We start from the raw sequence: 26,575 nt of genomic DNA, 5'->3' as shown, positions 1-26,575 counted from the left end.
CCAATAGATTTATTGAAATTGACAGCACCAATAATGAAATATTCTTGTCAGTAGCGGTCTGTTGTGCGAATAGTTACAAGGCAGCAGAACGCGCTGAAATCTAGATGGCACGAAAGTGATGTCTAGTAAGTTGCCGCCCAGCAAATAACGGCGTGGGGCGCCGCGGGGGTGAGTGAGTCCAGTAGGCACCACAGCTATTCTTACCGGCATCGCAGAATTACTGCTGGGGACAATGCCTGTGCTGTAGCAGGGTCACAGCAGAAACAAAAAGGATTTTGTTGAAGATGTTGTTGGTTTTAAATTTGAAAACAGTTCTGGTGTCAACTGCTATGCTAATGTAGTGGTTAATGTTTTGTTTTCTCTAGAAAATGTAAAAGAGGGGGAGGCAGTCCAAAGTTCCGTTAAAAGGGCAAAGGAAAGGATCGGTGGTTTGAACTATCAGTGAAAAAGGGGAGGGGGTGCAACAATTTTTCCTACCGGGTCACACTGTGCTTTCACCGGAACTGAGGTCTGCAGGATTCTAGTAATTCAAAGTGAGGCTGGCGCCAGCATGGGAGCGCCGACGTCCCGCGGATACAGTTTCGTCACTCCACGGGCGATCATGGCAGTCATTCCCCATCGGGGGTCGGAGACTCCCGCGGCTCCTCTAGAATCTTCAAGGTCGTGGAGGACTACGGTGGTGGAGTCAAGCAGTGACCGGGCCATTTCTTTATGCTGGGCCCGCTCTTGCCAGGTCGACCGCCATTTTGAGAGTTCGGTAGCTACTGGCGATCGCGGGGTCAAATGAGCGGACGGGCTCCACCCTGCCGGGCGAGACGTTGCAGCATGGCCACAGTGGAAGAACCCTTTTCCGGGCGCCTGGAGCGCTGAGGGTGCAGCTGGGAAGCCTCCACCTGGGGAGGCGGAAGAGGCCTGTTCGCACCGTCTCTCCCTCCCAGTGCACCCCACGGCGTCTCGCTTGAGATTTGTTATGGCCGGACCAGGCGATGAGGACGAGGGGGGGGGGGGGTCGGAGGCATGTGCAAGAAATCCCCCCCCCAGTGTTGTCGCAGCCATTATTCAAGAAAGAAGAAGTGTCCCGTCCATCTTCGGGCCGGGCTTCCGGTAGATGTCGGCCGGACGCCCCTGACTCTGGCCCCATGAACGGGTTTCTTGGTTTATCGGCTGCAGCCGGATCCCGTCGTCCTCGGCCCCCCGACCGTTGGTGGCCGGACCGGAAGAGCATGTGGCGGGAGTACCTGCAACTCTCAAGGGCCACCGCGGCCGGACTGGGAGAGAGACGGGAGGGTCGAGGAGACATTCCCCCCCCTGCAACTGTTCAGCGTTGTAAAGGCAATCCCCTGGCCGGGTCCCGCTGGCCTCGGCCTCTCCTCCGGCTACACCCTACGCTAGGATCTCCTGGCCGAGGCGTGGCAGCAGGACCTGCCTTATATGGGCTGCTCCCGGCTGGGCGTAGCCGCAACCCTGCCCCACCTTGGAAGTTTCCAGAGTGGGGGCGGATGTTCTACTGACTTGCATTTTCCCTAGTCTATCGATTTTTTTGGCGTGGCAGGCGGTGGGACAGCGAGGGGTGATTTGGTTTCTCTTACTGTTTTTCTGGTCTCTCACCACTGGCATATTTTAACGTTTTCTTGTTTCTAGGACATTAATAGGTTTTATCATTACGTTATGTTATCATTTCTTTGTTCGTTGTTTAATAAAAGTTCATGTTCATCAGTGGCCTACTGATTTTCGTTTTCCTATTCTTTTCTTTCCAGGTTGTTTCATGCTAAAGTTTCTGTTAACAGGATACAGTGATCACTTCGTTATTATTGCATATGTCCTTTTCACTAGGGGTGCTCTCTGGTCGGGCCAGATAACGTATCTCTAGTAAATGGTCCGGGTGAAACAGGTGCATCAATCAGTGGGGAGTAGATAGGCATGACAGATTACAACGGGGGAGAAAGGTCCGCATTACGTACCCTTTCACTACTTGCAAAGATTTTCCTACGTTTATTTGCAAACAGGGAATACCTCCAAAAAGAACTAATTCCCAAACAGTCAATGTTCGGACAATCAATCAATCAATGAGGAATGAAATAGGTACGACGTGTTAAAGGCTTGCGTTACCTACCCTTCACTATCTGCAAAGGGAGAGAGAATATTCCTATTCTTCCTCGTTTGCAGGCAGAGAAGATCCTTAAGAGAACCAACTTCGAACAATTCAATGCTCGATTGAAACAATCAACAAGGGGTACTGTGAACACAAATGAACGCCGCTTATGTACATACGCATTGCTATTTTCAACAGGTTGTTCCTAATGTTTCTATTTTAGCGAGGTCAAAAAGAGATCCCATTAGTGGCCTTCTGATTTTGTTCGATTCCTTTTGTTTTTTTACACGATTTTTCGCTATCTGCAAAGACTAAACAGAGTATTGCGACTCTGTGCTTGTTTGTAAATAGAGAATGAACCAAAGAGAACAATCAATCAAATGAAGAGAGAAGCAGGCACGACGGATTACAAAGGGGGCAAAGGGCTGCGTTAACTACCCTTCACTATCTGCAAAGAGAGAGTACTCCTAATAGAAATGAGGGGTGGGGGGCAGCATTCAAAGCAGATCAGTGTGCATAAACACGAAAATGTTTTTACTTACCACGTACTTGACATTCGACAGCTTATGATATTTGCTATTAAAAAACCATTGAAATTCACTGAAAAAACCATAGGTTATAGACCATATATAGTTAGGAATTAGCATTTACAAAACCTTGAAAATTCACTGAAAAAACCATAGGTTATAGACCATATATAGTTAGGAATTAGCATTTACAAAACCTTGAAAATTCACTGCAAAAACCATAGGTTAGAGACCATATATAGTTAGCTGGACATTTTATTGACATAAAACCAATGAAATTCCATATATAGTTAGTTGCACTAACTATATATCGCGCCCCGCAATCCACTGCTGATGATGTCACATATTACATCATTCATGACATGGTCAGTGACATCACTGATGACATCACTGATGACATCTCAAATGACATCACTGATGACATCACTGATGACATCTCATTTGACATCAATGACCACATCACTGATGATATCATTCATGTGACAATACAATGCATCTCCTCACATTTTAATATAACCTCTGTTTCACCCAGTGTTAAAAAGAGTATAATTTTTGAAACCATTGACACACCAATACTAGTTACTACATACGCACTCACTGATTGCTACGTCTACACACACCTTCACTCATTCACCCATACAATCATTCATACATACAATCACTCATCTTTACAACACTATCATATGCACTCATACACCTATACAGACACTCACAGTCTGCCACTCATCCATGGAGTTACTCACACACCTAGTCAGTCCTGTAAAGAATCAATGAGACTTCCATTTTCTTGTCTATACAGTTAAACATAGAGCACCTTACATTTTCAAACATATACTAACACATACTTACCTTCTTATACAATCATTGATACAAGTACAGATTGATCTGCACAGAGTCACACACCTCCCAGCTAGCCACACACACACTCAGTCTCCCATACAAATACTTGGGCAATCAATCAATAACCCATATAGTTACTCATATAGCTACTGATCAACACATGCAGCAGTTTACAGAACAACAGACATAATGATGCACAAATTAAGACAGTTTAGTCACTAACCCATGCACTCAGTGAGACACATTTAATCACTCACTCATACAGTCAGTCATGCACCTACTAAATCCTTCGTCCAGACACTTACACATCCACTCATTCTTCAATATGTAAGACATATTTAAACTTTATAGAAACAAAAAATCACTGGATGTTGTTATCAGTGATGTCATCAGTGATGTCATTTGAGATGTCATCAGTGATGTCATCAGTGATGTCACTGACCATGTCATGAATGATGTAATATGTGACATCATCAGCAGTGGATTGCGGGTGCGCGATATATAGTTAGTGCAACTAACTATATATGGAATTTCATTGGTTTTATGTCAATAAAATGTCCAGCTAACTATATATGGTCTCTAACCTATGGTTTTTGCAGTGAATTTTCAAGGTTTTGTAAATGCTAATTCCTAACTATATATGGTCTATAACCTATGGTTTTTTCAGTGAATTTTCAAGGTTTTGTAAATGCTATTTCCTAACTATATATGGTCTATAACCTATGGTTTTTTCAGTGAATATATATATATATATATATATATACATATATATCAACTGGTTTGACCGTTTGACCTGCTCAAATTTATCTGGGGTTGCAAGTTTTTACCACCCAGTATTTACTGGGTGGTATAAAATCAGAGAAACTTGCGATATGTGTAGAAATTGGAGGCCCTCGGCGTGAAGGGGGATCACTGCTTAAATAAGCCATTCACTATTGAGTAATGCTTCAAAAAGTGTGGCAACTAGTCTAGAAGTTTTCTTGAAAATAGTACTAGTGCCAACAAGGAATGCGTGTTGACAAAAATCCTAAACTCGAAACCTATGGCTTTAAAGCTCAGTGAGTTAATGATCACTTTATGTCTGCAGTGATCCAAAAGCCACAAGTCAAATTATCACAAGGGAAAGATTTAGCCTTCCATCCTTCTGAGGTGGCTAAATAGATACTTTTTTTGTTATGACATTTTGTAATGGTAATATCTGTTTTTTTACTGCACTTACATATAACAGAAGCACTATATGTAAAAGCATTGTTATTGTTTGTAGAGTTCAGATCTGAATGCAATGTGTACAGTCTGGATCTTTTGTCCCCCATCATTGTGTATGCGCGTAACACTGCTTTGAGAGAAATAGCAAATGAGGGAGAAGCATTGTTTATGATTTTTGTATGTCACATTCAGGCAAAATGGAGATGCTCATCAGAGAATTGCCCAGCATCCTGGCTCATTCTTGCCTCCTACTTCTGGCAAAGAGAATGGAAGGCATCGGCCTACTCAGAAAGGTCAATGGAACTCCTGCCAGTCCTCCTCAGCAGAAGAAAAATTCAGCAACAGCTTGCCTTCCAGCAAAACCATGGCTGCCATTTTAAGGTATTGTACCCTCCATTGATTTACAGATTGAAACATGTTCAAATAGTAGTCAACAGTGCGGTGGAGTGCCCTGTTTATGCCAAGCTTGGTACAGATTAGGATTTTGCTGCTACTTTGTACATGTTTTGCACCTGGTATGTTTTTAATGTAAGCAATCAAACCTAGAGGCAAACAATGCGTTAATGAAGTAGGAAAAGGCATATTTAATTGTAACCAATCAAGTAACACTCGTCAGGGTAGTCATCGAGATAAAGTGCAATTACAGCAATTATCTTTCAGCAAAGGCTGAACGTTGAAAAGAGCAAGGACCAGAGGCACTTGCAGAAGTCTCCACAAGCGTGATGGAAATCCCGTCCACCTTATTACAAGTGCTTTATGATATAATGCACTTGTAATAAGAGGAACAGGATATCTGTCACATTTGTGAAAAATTATCTAGCTGCCAAACTCTAAATCAGACCTTTGTTTCCACATTTGTACTGGAGTAATCGTCTGCCGGACTCTAAATCAGGTCCTTTGCTGCAATGCTGTGGGTCTGTTTTCAGAATGTATGATGCTCTCAAGTGTAGCCCTCAAAACAACAAATTACCTTCAATTCGACAGAGAATTAATATCCTGCTTCTTAAGGTGACATGTAAGAGGTTTTCCAGTTCTATTGCTCTTTGTATTTATGCTTTTCTTGCTGAGAGATTCCATAACTCAGTTTCTCTGCTGTGCTATTTTCGTTTTATGCCAAGAGATGTATTAAAAAAGAACAACTGATTTGCTGAATGCTGAACAAATCAAACATTCACCTCCAGACACAGATGTGAGTTTAATCCATCATTTATTTTGTTCACCACGCCACCCCAGTTTGGACCCACTATATTCAAATCAGTCTTGACCCTGCTCCCCATGGGAACAGTCCAGCCTGAACGGTCAGGCCCGGTCCTCCCTGGACAGGAAACAAGCATCCTGGGACCGGTTTTAGGGTATCACCCCATATGAGCCTGGCTAGCATAAATCCAGTGGCACAGTGAGTACGGAACCCACATCTGGGCATCCCCTTCCACTTAGGTCGACAAAAGCAAAAAGAAAAGATGATGCACGGAATTCTGAACAAATCAAACATTCACCCCCAGTCTCAAATCTGTGTTTAATTCGTCGATTTTGTGCTCACTATGCCACCCCAGTTTAGACCCAATAATAAGCAAATCAGTCTTGACCCTGTTCCCCATGGGAACAGTCCAGCATGAACGCCAGGCCAGGTCCTCCTTGGACTGGAAACAAGCATCCTTGGACTGATTTAGGGGTTTCAACCTTCATCTGCCAGGCTAGCTTGAATCCAGTAGCACAGTGAGCATGGGACCCACATCTGGGCATACCCTTCCCACTCGGGTGACATATGCAAAAAGAACAGTTAATGGATGGAATGCTGAACAATGTCAAACATTCATCCCTCAGTACAGAGATCTGGCCGAATATCATCGTTTTTTTGCTCACTATGCCATCCCAGTTTGGACCCAGCCATACTCAAATCAGTCTTTTCCCTGCTCCCATTGGGTACATGCAAGGCCAGCTCCACCCTGGACTGGAAACAAGCATACTTGATATCTTGAAACCGGTTCCAGGATGCTTGTTTTCGGTCCAGGGAGGACTTGCCTGGCCAATGAAAGCCCAATTAATTAGCGATCTGGTCCCTTTTTAGGAAGTAAGGAATTAATTGTCTGTAGAAGAAGGTTTGTTACTCAGAAGTGGCAGGTTGATTCCTCCTAAGGCATTTCATGACAAGGTGATCAACCTGTGCCGCGAAGGACATCTTGGGATGGTAAAGAGTAAGTGCAGTCATACTGGTGGCCTGGTGTTGACAAGAATGTTGAACGGGTCGTCAGAGAATGAGTAAAATGTACCAATTCGCATAAGAGTTTAGTTACTTACAAACCACCCTTACACCCCACTTGAATTCCAGCCATGCTGTGGGAAAGTGTTGGTGTTGATATTTTTGATCCTGTAAGAGATATCAATGGGTTGCAAAAATACATTCTGGTACTAAGTGGCCACAAGTCAAGGTCATTGAGAGGGCCGATTCAGAGAACTTGTTTAATTTCTTGGGAGAAGTATTCTGATGTGAGGGGTTGCTGAAGAATTTGATTTCAGACAATGGAGGACAATTTGTTGGTGAGATTTTTAAGAAGTTTATAAAGGAAACTGGGATTGTACATAGGACTACTTCCTTTTATCATCCGGAAGGAAATGGAAGTGCTGAGCGCTTCAACAGGGTGATAAAGGGGATTATTGAGTTGGCAAATAGCAATCACATGGATTGGAAGGATGAGTTGAGGAAGTCTGTGTGTGCATACATAATTACACAGTGTGAGTCCACAGGTTATTCTCCTTTCGAATTGATGAGAGGAAGATCACCACGCACTAAAGATAATATGGGGTGATTGGATTGTACCATGGACTGCAAAAGAGTGAGGGATTCCCTTAAATTTCATTAGGCTAAATGCAAAAACGAGTCTGACCAGCCACAAAGGGGCATGGAAGGTATATTTGCGTGCTGGTGATGCCGTCAAAGTAAAGAAGGGAAGGTTGACACTTAAAGGAGAAAGTACATTCTCTGCTCCCCTTAAAGCAGTCAAGATTTTGTGCAATTCAGCTCTGTTCAGTGATGGCAAGGTGTGACATGCAAACAGGATAGCACTGTTAAAGGTATTGGCAGTGCCATTCCAAAAAGAGTTGTGAGGAGCAGAGACGCTGGTCTAGACACAGAGGAGGACGCTCAACACAAAAATGATGATTGGGTCAAGGATGTTGTTCCTTCAGGGGGGCTGAGTGACAACAGCGCACCTTTGCATATCCATTCACCACAAGTTCCTGGGATCTGTGCACGTCGCACGACCTTTGTCTGCATCACAGGGAGCTAGTGCGAATGTACCGGAAGGGAAGAGTGATGAGAGTGAAGGACAGACAAGTACTACCAAGTGTGGGGAGGTCACTAGGGCTTGTGTCAAACCCAAACGTTTGGAAGATGATTTTACACATGTGCATGATTAATTGGTTGTGTTAACTCTATCAACCGTTTCCTATGGCTGCCTAACAATGTTGTATTTTCTTATACTGAATGTAAAGTAAGGGGTCTTATACCTCATTGTAGTCTGTAAAGTAATTTTGTTGATGTTTTAGTGTAGTTTAGTTTTTGTTTTGAGGGAAAGGGGAAGTGGTAAGTTGTATGAGCTCGTGCCTGCTTTTGAGCTCGTGGGGTTCCAAGGCTCGTGTTTCCCTCGGGCTGTGGAACGCTATGACATCACCAGCGATGAGTCTCGAAGCTGGAAGGAGGCGAATGTACGTTGTCTCTTAGCGCTGTGTACCAGGTTCAACTCAATAATAAAGCATGTTCTAATACTACTGTGCCGGATTCATCATTCGTAACATGCCACGACGCATAGGTCCCATTCTAATAATCACAATTCTCTGTTTAATTTTATACATATGACAGACATAATACATATAGGATTATGACGAGAGCACCATATTGACTTATCAGTTTGAGTTCAGCTTTTCAATTGAGGTTTTTTCATTATATCAGCATCAAGTTATGTTTTCCCTGCACGGGGCTAATTACTTAGGGACACATTTCCTTGTTTGCATGGGTTTGAATCTGTCTAGTCTCAAGTAAGTCTTCTGTGGCAGCTCTGATTGGTCAGTCTTGAGACGGCGCCGCTGTGTGTGAGAAACACCCACACAGAATTTGTACATGAATTTATAAGACTTGGCCCGATTATTATTATTATTATTATTATGAGTGTCTATTAGGCTTGTTAACGCGGGATTTCTGGTCTATTGTTATAGATCTAGATCCCGACTCCGGTCGACTGAACCGTTGGTACCTGTCATAGAGTAAAAGGCAATCCACTACTAGGTCAATCAGTTAATGACTTACTCCACTCTAAAGAACCACTGAAGCTTAAAAGGTTTAAAAGTTTATTACAAAGCCAAACTTAACTGGAGATACAAACATCTCAATATAAGGTTCAAAAGATATACGGGTATCAATACAAACATGAATTTTCTAAATGCTCTTAGTCGGCAGAAGAATATTACCAAAACCAATTAAAAAATCATCAAAGTTGCAAGAATAGACACAAGCTGTAGCTTATGAGTCATTTACAGAAAGGGAAAAAATCAGATTAGACTGTCCCTACACTAGACTAAGTGACATCCCTACTTAGCAAGATCTTAACCTAAAAACAAAAAGGTGTCAGCAGTGGTGACTTCCAAAGAAGATCACACACTTCCCTTAGTCTTTGTTCGAAAAACGATGTCTCGCAGTTCCCTATCTGCCTACCCATCCGCTCTCTTAGGTTCCTCAGATCATCTGCCTTAACTCCACCCAGGGGTGCTGTCCCTAATACAAAATCACATTTACAATAGAAACGCCCTTTGGAGACACCCCTTAGAGACGCCCCTCACGTGGTGTTGGTTCTGGTATGTTCCATGCTGGTACTCCTCTGGGCCCATCGTTAGCGTTGACCTTGCTTCCCAGGCTCCTTTCCGGCAAGACGGTACCCCCAGGAAGTTCCTGAAGACTCCTCCAGGCCTGTGCCTGGCTCTCTTGAACAAAAGTCTATTCATCACTCTCTTGATTAAAACCTCCTCGCACCTGCAAACAGACACTTGTACTGTGGGCCCCAAATTCCGGCCTCCACCATATCTTTAAGTCGTAAACCATTCGAACAAGCTCCACAAAATGTGCCTAGCACGACCTTTCTCTAATGAGCACATACAGATCAAACGAAATGACTTTGTCTATTCAGGCCTATCTAGAATTACATGAACGGGCCTGTGCACTCTGCAAAACATTTAATTTCTTCTAAACAGTATTCTAACTTATTACACACAATGATTATATGAAACGTCTATAAAACATATTCAGTTCTAGAATCAATAATACTTTGAATTACAATAATATTGAAATCCACCATCATGTAAGAATGTAACAGCATCTTGTACTCTACGTGAACTGCCATGTGGCCTACACATTTCTACGTTTAGCAGCATTACATTTTCCCCTACCACCGCCACATAACATGGGATTTCAACATCATTCCAACATCTCTACAAACATCTACATTAGCTTTTCACACTTGATATAAGTATTCTATTTTAAGTAAACACTCTTATATATTTTCACTCTATAGATTCGACACTCTTATATAATGTTTAGTAAACTAATACAACGTGCTTGTAAATATGGTGCACTTCTATATTTTTCTTGATTTGCGCTCTCTCAGGCTCTTGAGTCATTTCCGCTGTAAGTCACCGTTGCTTTCAGGGTCATTCTAAAACTACTTCCGGTTACCCAGGGGCTTCCACACCAAAAAGGAAAATAAAACGCCATTTGTTGTCTGGGATATAATGCATACTTTTCTTGTGCCCTAAAAATCAAATGGCACTTAAAAAACCTCATGGTCGAACATCACTTTAAAAGGCCCACGTTGAATGGTACACCCAGTGTTTTCTGCTGGGAATAACAATTGGCATTTGACATGAGCTACTAGTATGTTTTACCCCTCTTGAGGGATGTTTTCTCTGGAATCAAGCAATGTTTTAACCTTACTGTATAGGAATATACTTTATTAAGGGGTATTTCTACCAAAAAGCATTTATCAGAAGCGGCCCGTGGCCCCCGTGCATGTAAGAAGCTGGGGCCGGGTTAGGGGGGATTCGACAGACGACCACGAGGGAAAATTAAATAAAGAATTAATTTTCCCTCGTCGTTCTCTGTCGAAATCCCCCGTCCCCCCCACAACCCCTCACCCGGCCTCACTGTCCCACCACTCTTACCAGCACGGGACGCAGCTGGTATTTATTCCTTTCAGATGGGCAATCATATCTCTTTACGAATTGGCCGAAAACTCATTTGTTCACTATAAGTCAGAAAAGGAAGTTTAAGTGCAGAGAACGTGTCAGGGCACTTCTATGGTGTGCATGTCTGAACTCTTCAGGCCAGAACAGTATGTGTCCTTCCGCCCCCTCCAACCACCCACACAACTTGCGCAGTCTACATACAAACACAGACCTATTGACTTTGCTAATGCTTGTTAAACGTTTCTTTCTACTCTCTTTAATCGTGCATACAATTCTCTGCTGTGACAAAATGCTTTATCACTGTTTTTGTGGTTTGCATTTTGTATAGCGCATATGTGTGGTTTTATTGGTGCTTTGAGTGTTTTTGTATCTTTTAGCTTTGTTTCCCGGATTCTAACTCTCACTTTTGATTTGAGAGAATGGGGTCCTTTAATAGCATCATGTCATGTATCTGTCTCAAAACTATCATGCCTTGAGAATAATCACAAGGACCTTTTCTTCACCTTCCTTCAGCCTTTCATGTGCTTTCAGACTCGTAGTGCTGTGGGAACCAGTCATGTTACTCCGCCCCTTCCAGCCACATGTGTCTGTTTCTTAGCAACGGCAGCTAAAGCAGAGAACATTGTGTCTTAGGCGCAATTTGGAGAGATCCCCCTTGGATTGATGCTGTTGGCTTCAATGGCCGGCTAGATATCATAATTTCGAAATGGACAAACGCTCTGCTCCATCCCATTGCATCACCTCCCAGATATACCCCTCCTCTCTGAACACCACAGCACTGTGATAGCACGAGGTCAGATGGGGCAGGCTCACCACCTTCATCCCTGAGCAGAATCCTGGGCCTTTTCCAAGCTCAACAAGGAGTGCCAACACGTTTTAGTTAGGAGATCCCATGTTCTCCCAGTTCGTTTTGAGGTCCCAGCCTCCATCTGACATAGAAAGTGGGAGTACCTTCCTAATTCCGAATGACAGTGGCTGATCTTGATGCTATTTTTAAGCTGTGAGCTATGTTCTCTTGAAGTATGCGCGTGTGTGTGTGTCATTTAATTCCCTTGCCTCAAGATGCACTTTCATTTTGCAACATTCTCCCAAATCATTTAGAAAAAGGAATAATGTTTTTTTACATTATTCTCTGTCTCCGAGACACATCAAAGCATAGGGGGTAATCAAAGTATATACTTATCCTCAGAAAATATTATCACACGATAGTTTTGTCTCTTTCTTGCTTTAAAAGCACACATTACTGCCTTTATTTCAGCAGCATATTTATCCTCAAATACATGCGCATAATGAAACATAGTCTTTCAAATTCTGACCTCAGATCTGTGACTATTGCCCCCTTACTACTCCAAAATCATTTTACTGATTTGCCAAGTCAGGAGTGCTCAGTGTCAGGACTCATCGCCAATGAATGTCTTGTGCTTACGATCGAGGGGTTTGTCGCACACACCACCAAAGAGCCTCTTCACCCGCAGCACCCGGACACCCCAGAGCTCCCTGCGCTTTAACTTTGGTCCTGATTGGCCCCTCTCATTCAGGTCCACCTGACCCGGAGGCAGACGATTTGCAGTAAGAGGAGCAATCGAACATCTTAAATCAAAATGATGGCCACCTAAAGCCTAGGTCCTTGTTGGAAGGCCTGACTGTCAACCAGACACTACAACTAAATGTGCCATGTCCCCTTCTCGTCTCTGATCTATTTCATAGGTGCCGCGAGGAAATTAGTGGCTTCTTGTGAATTACAAATAATCAATATAAGCTTAAACAAATACATGACTAAGAAAGGTAGAAGGTTTGGTACATTGCCTTCTCAAAGGTCTGGAGCACGAGGGAGGCCTATCTTACCCAGTGCAGCACCCTCATTTCATTACACAGCGGGGGATGATGATGTTCATTTTGAGCTCTGAAACAATGTAACTGAAATATTAACTAGCTGTGGTTTGATGTCAGAAATCTCAAATTTGTGGAAATGGCTTAGCTGCATGTGGTCTGCAAAATAGACCAAATATGCAGTTTTTAAGACATCTAATACGTCATTTTTAGATGGACAATGCAGTACATAGTTTCACTTCAAACATCATAATCCTTTGCCATTTTGTAGTGATAACAATTAAAAGTAAATACTTTTGTTTACAGGTTTGCATTACGAACATGGTACCTATATCCCTTCTGTAGTAATAATTGCAGGGTTATCCAAAGATTGAGATTTAACAGAGCCGTAAAGTATGGGGACATGGGATGCATACACCTACCGCAGCAACTTTTTATGATTGAAGTTTGACATATATTACCTATGCTTTATTTGTCATAAGTGGCTCTGGGTACATGTTGAATAGTGGTGGATCACTCTATTGAAAAAACAAATTCACCTGCAGTATACGCAAGTGGATTTCTGCACACACCTTCTAGTGTTTGACTGCTGCCTAATTACTGCATGCCCATGGTCTTCTGGAAAGCAGATTCCCATACCTGCAACACTTAGGGCCTGATTTAGAGTTTGGCCGATGGATATCCCGTACGCCGTATTACGAGTCCATTATATCCTATGGCACTTGTTATAGGGGATATCAGTCACGTTTGTGACAGAGTAAACTGTCCGCCACTCTAAATCCATCCTTAATAATTACACTCACGCTCACGGACTGCTGCTGCTTTCAGCCAGTGAGGGAAGGTCGTCGTGGGATCCCTGCGCTCTGTCAGCGCTCACTCTCCCTGTGTGATTCTGCGCGAAGGGGAAAGGACTTTGGTGAGAATCTGACGCCGAGGGACTGCGAGGTCCAGCAGGCTCTCTGCCTACCCAGCTGCTGCCTCTTCCCTCGGCGTTCCCGCCCCCCTGTCTTGGACCTTTAAAATACCTATCGCAGCCCCCGCTCCGCGGGTGCTGCTCACGGACTGCTGCTGCTTTCAGCCAGTGAGGGAAGGTCGTCGTGGGATCCCTGCGCTCTGTCAGCGCTCACTCTCCCTGTGTGATTCTGCGCGAAGGGGAAAGGACTTTGGTGAGAATCTGACGCCGAGGGACTGCGAGGTCCAGCAGGCTCTCTGCCTACCCAGCTGCTGCCTCTTCCCTCGGCGTTCCCGCCCCCCTGTCTTGGACCTTTAAAATACCTATCGCGGCCCCCGCTCCGCGGGTGCCGCTCACGGACTGCTGCTGCTTTCAGCCAGTGAGGGAAGGTCGTCGTGGGATCCCTGCGCTCTGTCAGCGCTCACTCTCCCTGTGTGATTCTGCGCGAAGGGGAAAGGACTTTGGTGAGAATCTGACGCCGAGGGACTGCGAGGTCCAGCAGGCTCTCTGCCTACCCAGCTGCTGCCTCTTCCCTCGGCGTTCCCGCCCCCCTGTCTTGGACCTTTAAAATACCTATCGCGGCCCCCGCTCCGCGGGTGCCGCTCACGGACTGCTGCTGCTTTCAGCCAGTGAGGGAAGGTCGTCGTGGGATCCCTGCGCTCTGTCAGCGCTCACTCTCCCTGTGTGATTCTGCGCGAAGGGGAAAGGACTTTGGTGAGAATCTGACGCCGAGGGACTGCGAGGTCCAGCAGGCTCTCTGCCTACCCAGCTGCTGCCTCTTCCCTCGGCGTTCCCGCCCCCTCGTCAGTAGTGATTTAATTTCGATCCCTTTCCCGCGACGCGGGACGCGCGCGGGACATAGCCCGGGGCGAAGCCCGGGCAAAGGGCGGGCCCTCCAAGGCCCTCAAAGGCCGGAAAAGGACGGGACGGGCCATCCCCCTTGGTTGACACATTGTAGGCATACTATATAGTAGGTAAAGAACCCCTGTAAGATTCCTGTGTTCCTATTAGTGCACTCTTTTTTACATCAAGGCCTTACATCCCTATACCACCATGAACCATTTCACCTACGAAGATAGCAGTGGGCAAACGTGCTCCCTGCTAGATGAGCTGAATTTCCTCTGCAAAACCACATATGCCTCATTGGATACTCCCCTTCTGCCCAAAAATGTTAGTTTATTCTCACATAAGGTTACACCTACACAAAGCAATGAGCCCCCTCTGATTCCTTTTCCATCCACCTCAAACTCCCCAACGATCCCTCCGTCTGTGGAGCTCCCAGAAGCCATTGCACCCCCTTCCCAACTGCAATTAATACCCATTATCGAACAACTGCTCACTTCTATGATAGCACCCCTATTAGAAAAAATGAACCAGTTAGGGGAACGGCTTTCCGAGATAGAGAAAGCCATTATGTTAAATCCCCTGGTTGGCAAATATAGTGCTACACCGAATTGCCCTAAGACTTCACCTACACATCCAGGCTTAAAACCACCTGTGCAGTACAAAAGGCATCAAATAAAACCCACTCCCCTTTCTGCTTCAGGGCAACAAACACCTAAAGTCCCCACTAAAGTTTCCCTCCCACAGTTGACCGCACCAAGAGTAGGTCAAAACAAAACTAATTCTATCCATTTACCTCCGGAAGCGGCCCCATACGTGTGCATCCTTGCAGGTGTACCTTCTCTGCCACCGGGAAAAATTGAGAGACAATATGATTTAGTCAATAAAACCAAATTTTGGCTCTCAAAAAATAGACCATTGCCTCCCAATTTATATGGAGTAATAAGGAGTGTTAGAAGGGTTGGTTGGCTGGGCTCTCTTCCCAAAGACGTTGCGGGGAACCTGGTACTCGTGAGATTCAGGGATCGAAACATAGTACCTTATTTGAAATCCTGTCCGCCTCGAGTAAGAGACGGCCCAATTTCAATATGGGACTTACATGACTTTTACCCCATAATCCCGTGCTTTCCCCCGTGAATATCTGGATATGTAACAAAGGCTAATCATGAGCTCCTGTGTTTAAATCACGAACCCCTTTGATACTGCCATAATCTTAGAGCGGAAAATAACTCTTTATGTCAGGGACCCTTTCTTACTGTACGCTGGTTATTTAAAATGTTTTTTATTGTAAATTGTATTTTATCATGAACTTTTATGGTTTTGTTTTTCAAAAGCCGAATAAAGTATATTTGATTTGATTTGAATTACACTCAAGTGAACAATGAAGAGATGCACTAGACTGTAACTGTGTGCAGACAGCAGTACAATGTTTGGGTTAATTGTGGAATACGAATGCCACCATAGAGAGGCATTGGTGCATTTTCTTTGCTAATGACAGCCCATTATAGAATGAGTCTTGTGATTGAAAACTTCAGCAAACTGGCTAGGATATTCTAGGCAAGGCAGCAACATTGGCAGTTCCTTGGGGTGGATGACCCGTTTGTCCATAAAACATACGTGGCTAGTGGTCTCAAAGCTAAACCTAGTCTCAGAGAAGGTGCTGACTCACTATGGATTTCTTACATTGCCTTTAGTCCCAAGACTGCAACTGAGTATACTCATGTCATAACTCATGCCCATTATCTTTTGACCTTTGAAGGCAGGATTTTTTTACATGCCATGAGCTAAGGGGTGTACTCAAGATGGCAGAGGCATGAGTTATGCACACCATGTTAACTGGTAGATGTCAGAGTTTTTTCAAGCTTCTTATAGCAAGGCAAGACTTCAGGTGATATTCCCTAACCTCTGGGAAGCTGGCTGTCAGTAAGACACCAACTGTGGTTTCGCAGTAGTCCTCTGAATACTCTTCTGAGCACTCCTTTCCTTGGTCAAGGAGAATATGGGTCAGTGGCTCCCACTTTTATATAGTCAAAGCTGAGAGGAAGTGTGGATTCCCCGTCTGCACTTTCAGAACCAGTTTTGGGGGTGGTTGGTTTCTCATGTGTCCTTCATGGGCTTTCTATAAAATGATACTTCTCACAGCAACATAGAGGCAGAAAAGAGATGTGAACTTTCTGCATCTTGCTATCAACAGCCACACTGAAAAGTGATCAGGGAAAGAATAAAAAGCTAGTGTTACCTAAAGGTGTCCCCTTCACCTTAACAACAGAGCCTGCGGTCCCACCCTTCATCCCATCAACTGAATGGGAGTGCTTCAGGAAAACTAATAAGATGCATTTCTCAGGCCTAATTGAATTATTAAAGGAGCCTTGTTTCTTTCTCCACTCTAGTGACTGGATCGCCTCACGCCAGCTTCAGGAATACCATTAACCCCTCCCAGTCCAATAGAGCAACCTTACCCCCATCTAGTGCACAGGAAGAGCTCAGGAGCTCCAGGAACCCACTGGCCTCCATTACTTTGGCTCATTTATACATGCAATGAGTGGACTACTGAGGCCACATTCACAAACATGCACAACGTTCACTTGGGATATCGGCACTGGGATTTGAGTTAGTGCATAGAAACAGAACGTTACACAAGTTAAGCCAGTAGGCCTCCACTCTAGTGACCCATATGTAAAGGTTTGGTCACAACTAAGTATTCACAAAACACTGTAAGCTGCCACCACTGCTCTAAAAATCATGACAGGGGCATTAGTCTACTGTCAGTAAAATTAGGGCGCCGTTGCATACCTGCCAACTTGAACAAAGATTTCACTTTGTGAGGAGGGGGGTGTGGCCTTGGAGGGGGAGTGCCCTGTGCTGAGAAGTACCTAGGAGGCACTTTTGAATTCCACCCTGCCCCCAAGCCCTAGCCTCCCATAAAAAAGAAAGCTTACTGAGGCTGGTGCCGAAGACCTGGGGTGTTTCCACAGCCCTTAATGGACATCTGGAGTTCAAAGCCTCAGAAAACAATCTGGAAAATGACTATTTACAGAGGTCTTCAGCTCATTTTCCCAGCCACTGTGTGATATTGGCTCCTCCTCGGTGACCATGTGATGGGAGCCGATATCGTGTGGCACACAGTGGCACTGTGTGAGTTGACAGGTATGCACTTGGTGCATGCCTCCAGGTACAGGACAGGTCCAGGACCTCACCCTAGTCAAGAGACAGGCCTAGCCTCTGCATATATTCTAGATTAGTGTGAGGCAAGGACCAAAATAAAACAAGGCCAATAGGTCTGGTTTTGGCCAACCGCCTTCTCGCAATTCTTGTTTTGTTTAGGAAAACTTTATTGTTTGAAAATTTGCTGGGCTCTCATCAATCTAAAATAAATAATTTGCTACAGAAAAAACTTTTTTGGGTCTCAAAAACAAAACACACATTACCATAGTACTCTCTGGCACAGAAAGTAACTACTGTGTGTGTGGCTGTGTTTTTTTGTGAAAGGGTGACATGCTGTAATTCATAGTGAAGTCAGCCATAAAAAAAGTAAATCGGTCTGGCATTGCTTCCAAGACTCTTGCCTTTAAGAAAGAAAGATAGAAAGAAAGAAAAAAAGAAAAAAAGAAGAAAGAAAGAAAGAAAGCAGACAAGAAGGAAGGCATGAAAGAAAGAAGGCAATAAAGAAGGCAACAAAAAAGGCAATAGAGTGAAAAAAGGAAGGAGAGGTAAAGAAAGCAGAGAGAAGAAAGAAGAAAAGAGAAGGTAAGAAAGAGAGAAGGGAAAAGAAGAGAGGGAAGAAGAGAAGGAGAGAGGAAAAGAACAAAGCAAGAAAGAAAGAAAAAGAATGAAAGAAAGAGAGAAATAAAAAAATAATTAAAGAAGGCAAGAATGAAGGAAGGAAATAGAAAGAAAGAAGAAGAAAAGAAAAGGTAAGGAAAAAAGAAAGAAGGAAAGAAAGAAAAAAGGAATGAGAAAGAAGGATGGAAAGAAAGAAAGAAAAGTTTGTAAAAAGAGGATAACTCCGTACAGATCAGTTTCAAATGGACACAATCTGGTATGCTGTGTGAAATAGCAGCAAGCAGAAAAGCAAAATACTCCAAAAAGAATTTACAATAGTTTTGGCAGGAGATGGGATATGACAAAGATGGAATATGCATCAGAAGTGACCCGGTATCACATCTGGCTATAAACACAAAGGGCACACTAATGTAATTATAAAGTAAACATAAAAAGCACTGTCACTGAAGGGAACTAGCTTGTATGCAGATGTGGTCCTTGTGAGAAAGCAAGCTGTGAATGACACACCAGACCAATGGTAAAGGGAGGTGGCTGAAAGCCCATATATATAGTTACATTGGACATATGTTAGTAAAATTAAAAGGTCTTGGCTAAAACTAGACCTAAAAACAGGATACCAGATAGTTGCAGTAAGACACTCAGGACAGGAGTACACAGCTGTACACCGTGCAAGGGGCAAAACTCCATGTGAGTATATATCCACATTTTAGGAAAGCAAAACGTGAAATCTCACTGTTAGATTAAGCAGTTTCATCTAAACTGAACTGACACGTGTAAAAGGCCTTCTGCTTTAGTGTGTCTAATGCAAAGGTGTAAACCCAGGCCGAAAAATACAAAAACAAACACTGGCTATTCAAAGGACAAGGTATACATAAACCAACACACAAAATACTATACTGATATATAAAAATTTAATTATATTGATAAAAAAGATTAAATACATATAAACATATACGCATAATGCATTTGATACATTCGATACAATAAAACATTCTGATTAATTTCTTAAAAGGGACATTTGTTCTGATAGAAATGCTGGATTAACAATATAATCATCCCAGATTGTGTTAGGAAGGCTGTTGTCTGTCAACGCGTTTCGACACGTAATGGTGTCTTTATCTTCAATCCTGGCTATGTAAAATTTGAGAAACAGAAAAAACGAATATTTTTCAGTAAACGTATACCTTTGTGCCTTGTAACACACAATACTGTATGTTTTGAGAATCAAAAAATGTTTTGTTCTCCCTAGAGATCTGGCTGCATAATATTTGTCCTGATGAAGACACCATTACGTGTCGAAACGCGTTGACAGACAACAGCCTTCCTAACACAATCTGGGATGATTATATTGTTAATCCAGCATTTTTATCAGAACAAATGTCCCTTTTAAGAAATTAATCAGAATGTTTTATTGTATCGAATGTATCAAATGCATTATGCGTATATGTTTATATGTATTTAATCTTTTTTATCAATATAATTAAATTTTTTATATCAGTATAGTATTTTGTGTGTTGGTTTATGTATACCTTGTCCTTTGAATAGCCAGTGTTTGTTTTTGTATTTTTCGGCCTGGGTTTACACCTTTGCATTGAACTATTTCCCTGACCCAGGATCTTTATCCTCGCCAGGGGGTCCCTGATACACTACATGCTTTAGTGTGTCTAGCCAGCGAAGAGTTTCTGATGGGGGTAATGTTAGTGATCTCAAAAGATAATACTTAACTATATTAAATTGTTGATATTGCACTGAAAAATGTAGATTTTGGTTAGACATGTTTTAGTGGTTATTACCCTTTGGAAACTGGCTGTTCACGTTTTTTTTAAGTCGCAGCCCTAAACCACCCAGACCCACATTCACTGAATACAGATGCAGCAGTTGTCCAACACTTGCTATGCGTGGACGATAACCTGACAAATACTCCCAGCCATCCTGATTGTGCTTCTTGTTGTCCCAGTTTAATGCTTGCAGTGTGTTTCAATCTGTAACAGCTGGAACCGAAGCAGGTGAAATAATTCCCAGTAGTGGTAGACATCATAAAATAATTTTACCATCAACACACATAAACCTTTGCTTCTCATAGAATTACAAACCACATCCTTTATTACCAGCCGCAACTTTTCGGCTGTCAGCTGTGTCTGCACCGGGGAAATGTAATTATCTGGTTGGAGAACAGGACTGAAAAATATGAACCTTTCTTGGAAGAGGAGGCAGTTTTATGGGGAGGAGTACAGAAGGCATCATGATTTGAGTTAAGCATGCTGGACAGAGCAGGATGCTTCTGGTCAGCCAAGCAATTATGGCCTCTCTCGTTTTTTTTCCGTAGCATACAGTGATCACTTTTGTGCTCTGATTTCTCGCCAAGAAAAAAAAAGGAAAAAACCGGAAAAACATTACAACTGTGTTCTCGCCTCTGTGAAAATTGAGTTAAGGAAGCAATGATAAACCTGTAATAGAGGAAAAAGAGACAGGTAATGGGGAGGAAGAATAGAGTGGAGCTGAAAGGGGAGGTCGGGGCAAGGGGTAGGGACATTCTTTCTAATACAACGTTACTCCTAAAATTAGCTAATATTCAACTCTAAATTAAGGGATGAAGAAGCGGCAGGTTGCAGAGAGAAGTAACATCAATTGCAGCAAAGACAAATAAGATAAAGTACAGGATAGCACATAACCCCATGAGTGCAATCAGGCCTGATCATGTCCTCAGATACCACCTGTGGAACCATTAGCAATCCTAATATTGAAAGTAGAAGGAGGGCTTGTAAAAAGAAGGAAGCCGCATCAGAAATGGGACCATAGACACTTGTCGCCGTTTTATTAGCACAATTCTATGGGTGCAGCGGCACTACTACTAGATCCCGCTGGATCCCACCCGTAGGTCTCTGTCATCTTATCACATACAGTTGGGCCGCTCTCTTTTTGCTATGTATTTACTTTTCCTATTAGGGAAGATATAAAATTATGTCCGAAAATGACATTATGAAATACACTGTTTTCCATTTGGGAAAGCATTTCCCCTAACGTCACCTTTCCAGGCAGTCCTAGCTTCTGAAAGAATGTAATTTCTCTTTTATTTGCTGAAGCTGAAGCATTTATTTGATCTTTTTCTGTAAAATGATGTATTCTAGGCAATTTCCTCTCTCCATTTGCTTTATAATTTTATTATGCCTACTTTACAATTGTATTGACAATATATGATACCCTTGTACAACACTGAACACCTTTGTCCTAGTCCATTTAGAAATGTGTTAAATAAAGTAGTGTTATATTACCATTGGTAAATAAAAGCTCATAAGAGGTGACAGCACTCTATCAGCCATGTTGTGGTTTAAGCCTCCAATCAGCAGTCCTTTTACATAATAATTCAATCATTATTTGGTACGGTTTGTCCACAGTTGCACCTCAAACATCCAAGTTGGACAATTGTGGCAAACACACCTCCTGAATGAAAGAATTAAAATGACTGTAGGTATCAAATAGTTTGGATAGTTAGCAAAACGTAGCTAACCAATTTTATCTCAAACCTTTTCCTGAACTTCATGTATCTCCCCACCAATGAGATGTCTGTGTGCAAATATTTCAAATCAGAATTCCCTGTGTTAATAGCACATGACTTCTTACATAGATATAACAAATTTCTCTCGGACAAACACAATCAATCACTCAATCAGGGGCTTATAAAGCGCGCTACTCACCCTTGAAGGTCTCGAGGCGCAGGGGGGGGCAGCTTCGGATCAGTCGAAGAGCCAGGTCTTGAGGTCCTTCCTGAATGTGTGCAGGGTAGGAGAGCATCTGATGTTCACCGGGAGCTCGTTCCAGGTCTTGGCTGCGATGTAGGAGAAAGCACTCCCGCTTGCTCTGTGTCTGCGGATGCGAGGGACCTCTGCTAGGGCAAGGTCGGTGGTGTGGAGGTTACTCTTGAGTATGTGGAAGGAGACTCTCTACTTGAAGTATTTGGGTCCGATGTTGTTGAGGGATTTGTAGGTGTGGGTGAGGAGCTTGAAGGTGACCCTCTTCTCGACGGGGGAGCCAGTGGAGGTCTCATAGGTGTTTGGTCATGTGATTGTGATGTGGTGTTCCGAGTTCGAGTCTGGCTACAGTGTTCTGGATTGTCTGGAGTCTATGTAGAAGAGTTCTGTTGATTCCGGCGTATAGGGCGTTACCGTAGTCCAGTCTGCTGGTGATGAGTGTGTGGGTGATGGTCCTTCTGCAGTCGGCGGGGGATCCATTTGAAGGTCTTGCGGAGGATGCGCAGGCAGTTGAAACTGGTGGAGGTGACAGCGTTTATCTGGCGATTCATGGAGAGGGAGGAGTCGAGGATGATGCCGAGGTTTCGTGCGTGGTCTGTAAGGGTGGGTTGCTTCACTAGGGCCACCAGGTGTTCTCCCAGGCAGCGGTGGAGGGACCTCGGTTTTCTCTGAGTTGAGCTTCAAGCAGCTGTCTTTCATCCAAGCTGCGACGTCCTTCATTCCTTCGTGGAAGCAGAGTCTGGTGTCTTCGGGGTTCTTCGTGAGCGAGAGGATAAGCTGGTTGTTGTCGGCATAGGATGCTATGCTGAGCCCATGCTGCCTGACGATGGCGGCGAGGGGGGCCATGTAGATGTTGAAAAGCGTCGGGCTGAGCGACGATCCTTGAGGTATCCGCAGATGATGTCAGTGGGTTCAGAGAGGAAGGGAGATAGTCTGAACCTCTGGGTTCTGCCGGAGAAGAAGGATTGGATCCAGTCGAGGGTGGCTCCTTGTATTCCTGCGTTGTGAAGTCTGGCTGTGAACGTGCGATGAGAGACTGTGTCAAAGGCTGCGGGAGGTACAGGAGGATCAGGGCCGTGGTGTATCCCTGGTCGAGTAGTATGCAGATGTCGTCCGTGGCAGCGGGAAGGGCGATCTCGGTACTGTGGCTGCTGCGGAATCCAGATTGTGAGGCATCCAGGATGGAGTTCTCTTCGATGAAGGCGGGTAGCTGGGCGTTTACGAGTCTCTCAGTAACTTTGGCCACGAAGGGGTGGAGAGAGATGGGCCAGTAGTTTTTAAGGTCTGTTGGGTCGGCCATTGACTTCTTGAGGAGGGTTTTAACCTCTGTCCGATTCCAGTCGTCTGGGAAGACAAGAACGGATAAGCCTCATCGTATGCCTTTGTAAGTACCATACCTTTATTTGCAAGGCCTTTTGTAAATATTGATACCCCCAAATGATAATAAGCACCTGCCACAACTACTCTGTCTGTAAACCTGGGAACAAAAACCTCCTTCACATACATTATTGGGTAAATTGCAACATCTACATCATTACCTGCTTATGAAATCATCTGTATGTTTAAAATTAAACTCGTCCTTTGAATATCCAGATCCAGGAAGACTTCTGTAATATCCCCAAAACGGACATTGCTACACCATAATTTGAACATTTTAACAAGTTTCATGAACACAACTGTAACTTTAACTTATTTGTCATTGACTAAATTGCCAAAACGTCAAGAGAAGGCAGCCATACATTAATCCAGAGATGTGAAGAAAGCGAGTGGATTCCATGTGTAAAAAAAAACTGACTAAATCTGGAATCAGAAATTCTGTGACATCCTAAGGCTGTAGGGCCCTTAGAAATATATATTTTGGGGCTCTCTGTTTGGAACAAATTTGAATTTATTTCCCCTTTTCGGCTCATTGAAGCCCTCATGAAGCCGAACAATGCTGAACAATATGTTGAACTTTTGGAAATGGGAACCTGCAATAACATCTAAATGGTCAAGTTGCCTGGTGTCCACCAGCCAAATAGCACCAAAGGAAGCTTGACAAGCAATGTTAAAGCCATTTATTTTTGCCACTTATTTTTAGATCGAGGCTAGCAGCGTGCAAGCGCTGATCTGCGAGGCATGCTGTACCCACTTCTATGGGCTTTGGCCGTGCCCTCGCTGCTGATTGTTTAAAGTGTGTGTGGTTCCGAAAAGCTTTCTTCTTTATGGTTTCTTGTGGGTATATGTAACACCTTCTCATGTCTTACTCCTCCCCTCTAGTATAGGGCTATTATGGTATCCTTTCTCTGATGACTTTGTCCTTTGGGTTTGCACACTATTTGCAGCCTGTACGTTGACTTTAGCGTCTGGAAACTCTCGGCACACACACCGTGCAGGTTGTCACAAATTGCTGTCATCAGATAGCTTCACATCTCGTCACTCCAGAGCCCGTTTTTGCACTGTATTTCGTTTTTTCACTGTATTTCGTTTATCTCGCCGAGAGGGCTTTTGTAATGCGCCGCTACTTCACCATTATGCCATATAGTAAGAAATGCGCCGCCAATTAACCTTATTGTCGTAGAGTTTCTCTCGCTTAGGAAGGCACTAGAATTGATTCCTCGATTCACTATAATGCCATATAACTGCCGAGATACTTACGTGATTCGCTCCTCTTGCATGCCGACAATATACCCCTTGTGCGCGTGCACTCCCACCTCAAACCCCCCCTTTTTTCTTAAAAATGATGTGGAAACTGTCATTACTTTCGCCTTAGGTCACGAGTTTCACGTTGTCCAACCGCACTCCTTCACCCTACTGTTCGAATCCGAATATTGAGTGTTTTTTAAATCCAAACATGCGCTGTTTCAATTCTGATGACCAAATGCTCTTAGTGATTCTAAATGGTCACTGTTTCCTTTTTTTCTTCGTGTTTTCTCCTAACAGGCGTTAATTGTATACACCAGGCAAATGTTATGTTTTAGTCCTGATGATGATCCCGTAAATTTATGAGCAAGGGATCGAAACATTGACTTTCTCTAGTGGTTTCACAATTGACCATTGTGTATAATTTGTTGTGATTTCTACTTTGGCTATACTTGCGGAAACATTTGACATACTGACTTACAAGTGGCCATTACGCTCAGTCTTTGCCTGTAACTTCGTAATTGTTGTCTGTCCTTTTCCATTTTTCCCCCTCACAGTACGGTGCCCTACTACAACTGTTGTTGTTCTGATACCCTTGACTCTATCTTGTGAATATTTATACATTAAAATCCATGTCCGCCTGGACATTGGAATTATATAGTAGCCTATTGTGGTCTATATGCTATTCCTCACCTATTCTTTTAAATTGCTAAGGATCTTTGTTCTTTTAAAGTATAATTGATACTCGTGGTCCTCAGCCATTATTTCGGGTCTCCTTTTTTACATGTAAAGTTAGCTATAAACATGGCAGCTGCCCGTCTTTCTTTTCTATTTATTTACTTTTCTAACATTTGCGGCACGCCGCTCTTTAGCTTCACATGTTTAAAGCTAAAGCATGGTGACCCGCGAATGCTACCAAAGTAAATAAACAGAAAAGAAAGGCAAGCAGCCACAACGTTTAAGGCTAAAGCTGACGTACAAACTGCAAAGCCGGCAAGGATGTAAAGGTGGGTGTCCACCGTTATTTTCTATTTATTTACATCTGTAGCATTTACGGCACACGGCGCTTTAGCTTTAAACATGTGCACGCCTACACATTTCGATTTGTTTGCATACTATTACTTACCTCCTTTCCCTGTTTTCATCTGTCCTTTCAGCACACCACACACGTTCTCACACACAAAGAAACAAGTGCACACATGGTCCATATTTCTGCTACACAAAAGCTAACGTGGTGCCTTTTCCATCCTTTATTTGCTCACCATACCCAGAAATCAGCTACCCCTCCATTTCATAAAACAATTTGTAATGAAATGCAAGCATGTAAACAATATTATTTTAACGTGTCGTCTTCTCTAAAACAGGGGCATCTTTCTGAAAGTCATATGTAAATATGATTTGCGCAATAATTGTGACATTTGGAATATAATACAGCGTTTCAGTTGAAAGCATGTTAATATGCATCAAAATCCTGCCGAATAAAAACAAGAATGTTCTCTGGAAATAATTTAAGATCAAATGGAGAAAATAAATGTAGCAAAGTAGTAGCGATTGCCAACATGAGGAGAGTGTCAAATTTAGCAAATTCTCAATTTAAAAGGAAAGGTTAGCCATTGTTGCACTGTTTGAAATATTAAATGTGTTAACTTGAGGAAAAAAAGGTAACCATTGTCATTTACAGCACGAATGTCTCTAACTTTCACAAAAGCGAGACCGATTGCATTGCAAATGCTTGTTATCACTAGCAACAACACCATTCTATGTAGTATCCAGTGTCTTACCAGCTTGCTACTCCTATTATAGGAAAGACATTTTAAGGGAAACGTGTTAGATGGTTGTGGAGAAGTGCATAATATTAAAATTAGACATATACAGCATCGGATTGGTAAAGCAGGCACTC

The 26,575-nt window shown here is 43.2% G+C and overlaps 1 protein-coding gene across 1 annotated transcript in view; it reads left to right on the top strand.

Annotated features, from left to right (window-relative positions):
• Positions 1–26,575, top strand: part of TMTC1 (transmembrane O-mannosyltransferase targeting cadherins 1) — a 1,403,473-nt gene that overhangs the window by 247,107 nt on the left and 1,129,791 nt on the right. Inside the window, exon 5 of the mRNA XM_078673764.1 lies at positions 4,858–5,046. Coding sequence (XP_078529890.1) covers positions 4,858–5,046 — 189 coding nt within the window. The remainder of the gene's footprint in view (positions 1–4,857; positions 5,047–26,575) is intronic.

This window comes from Lissotriton helveticus, chromosome 1_1 (assembly GCF_964261635.1).
Source record: "Lissotriton helveticus chromosome 1_1, aLisHel1.1, whole genome shotgun sequence".
Classification (NCBI taxonomy): domain Eukaryota; kingdom Metazoa; phylum Chordata; class Amphibia; order Caudata; family Salamandridae; genus Lissotriton; species Lissotriton helveticus.
This window is presented reverse-complemented; position numbering and strand designations above follow the sequence as displayed.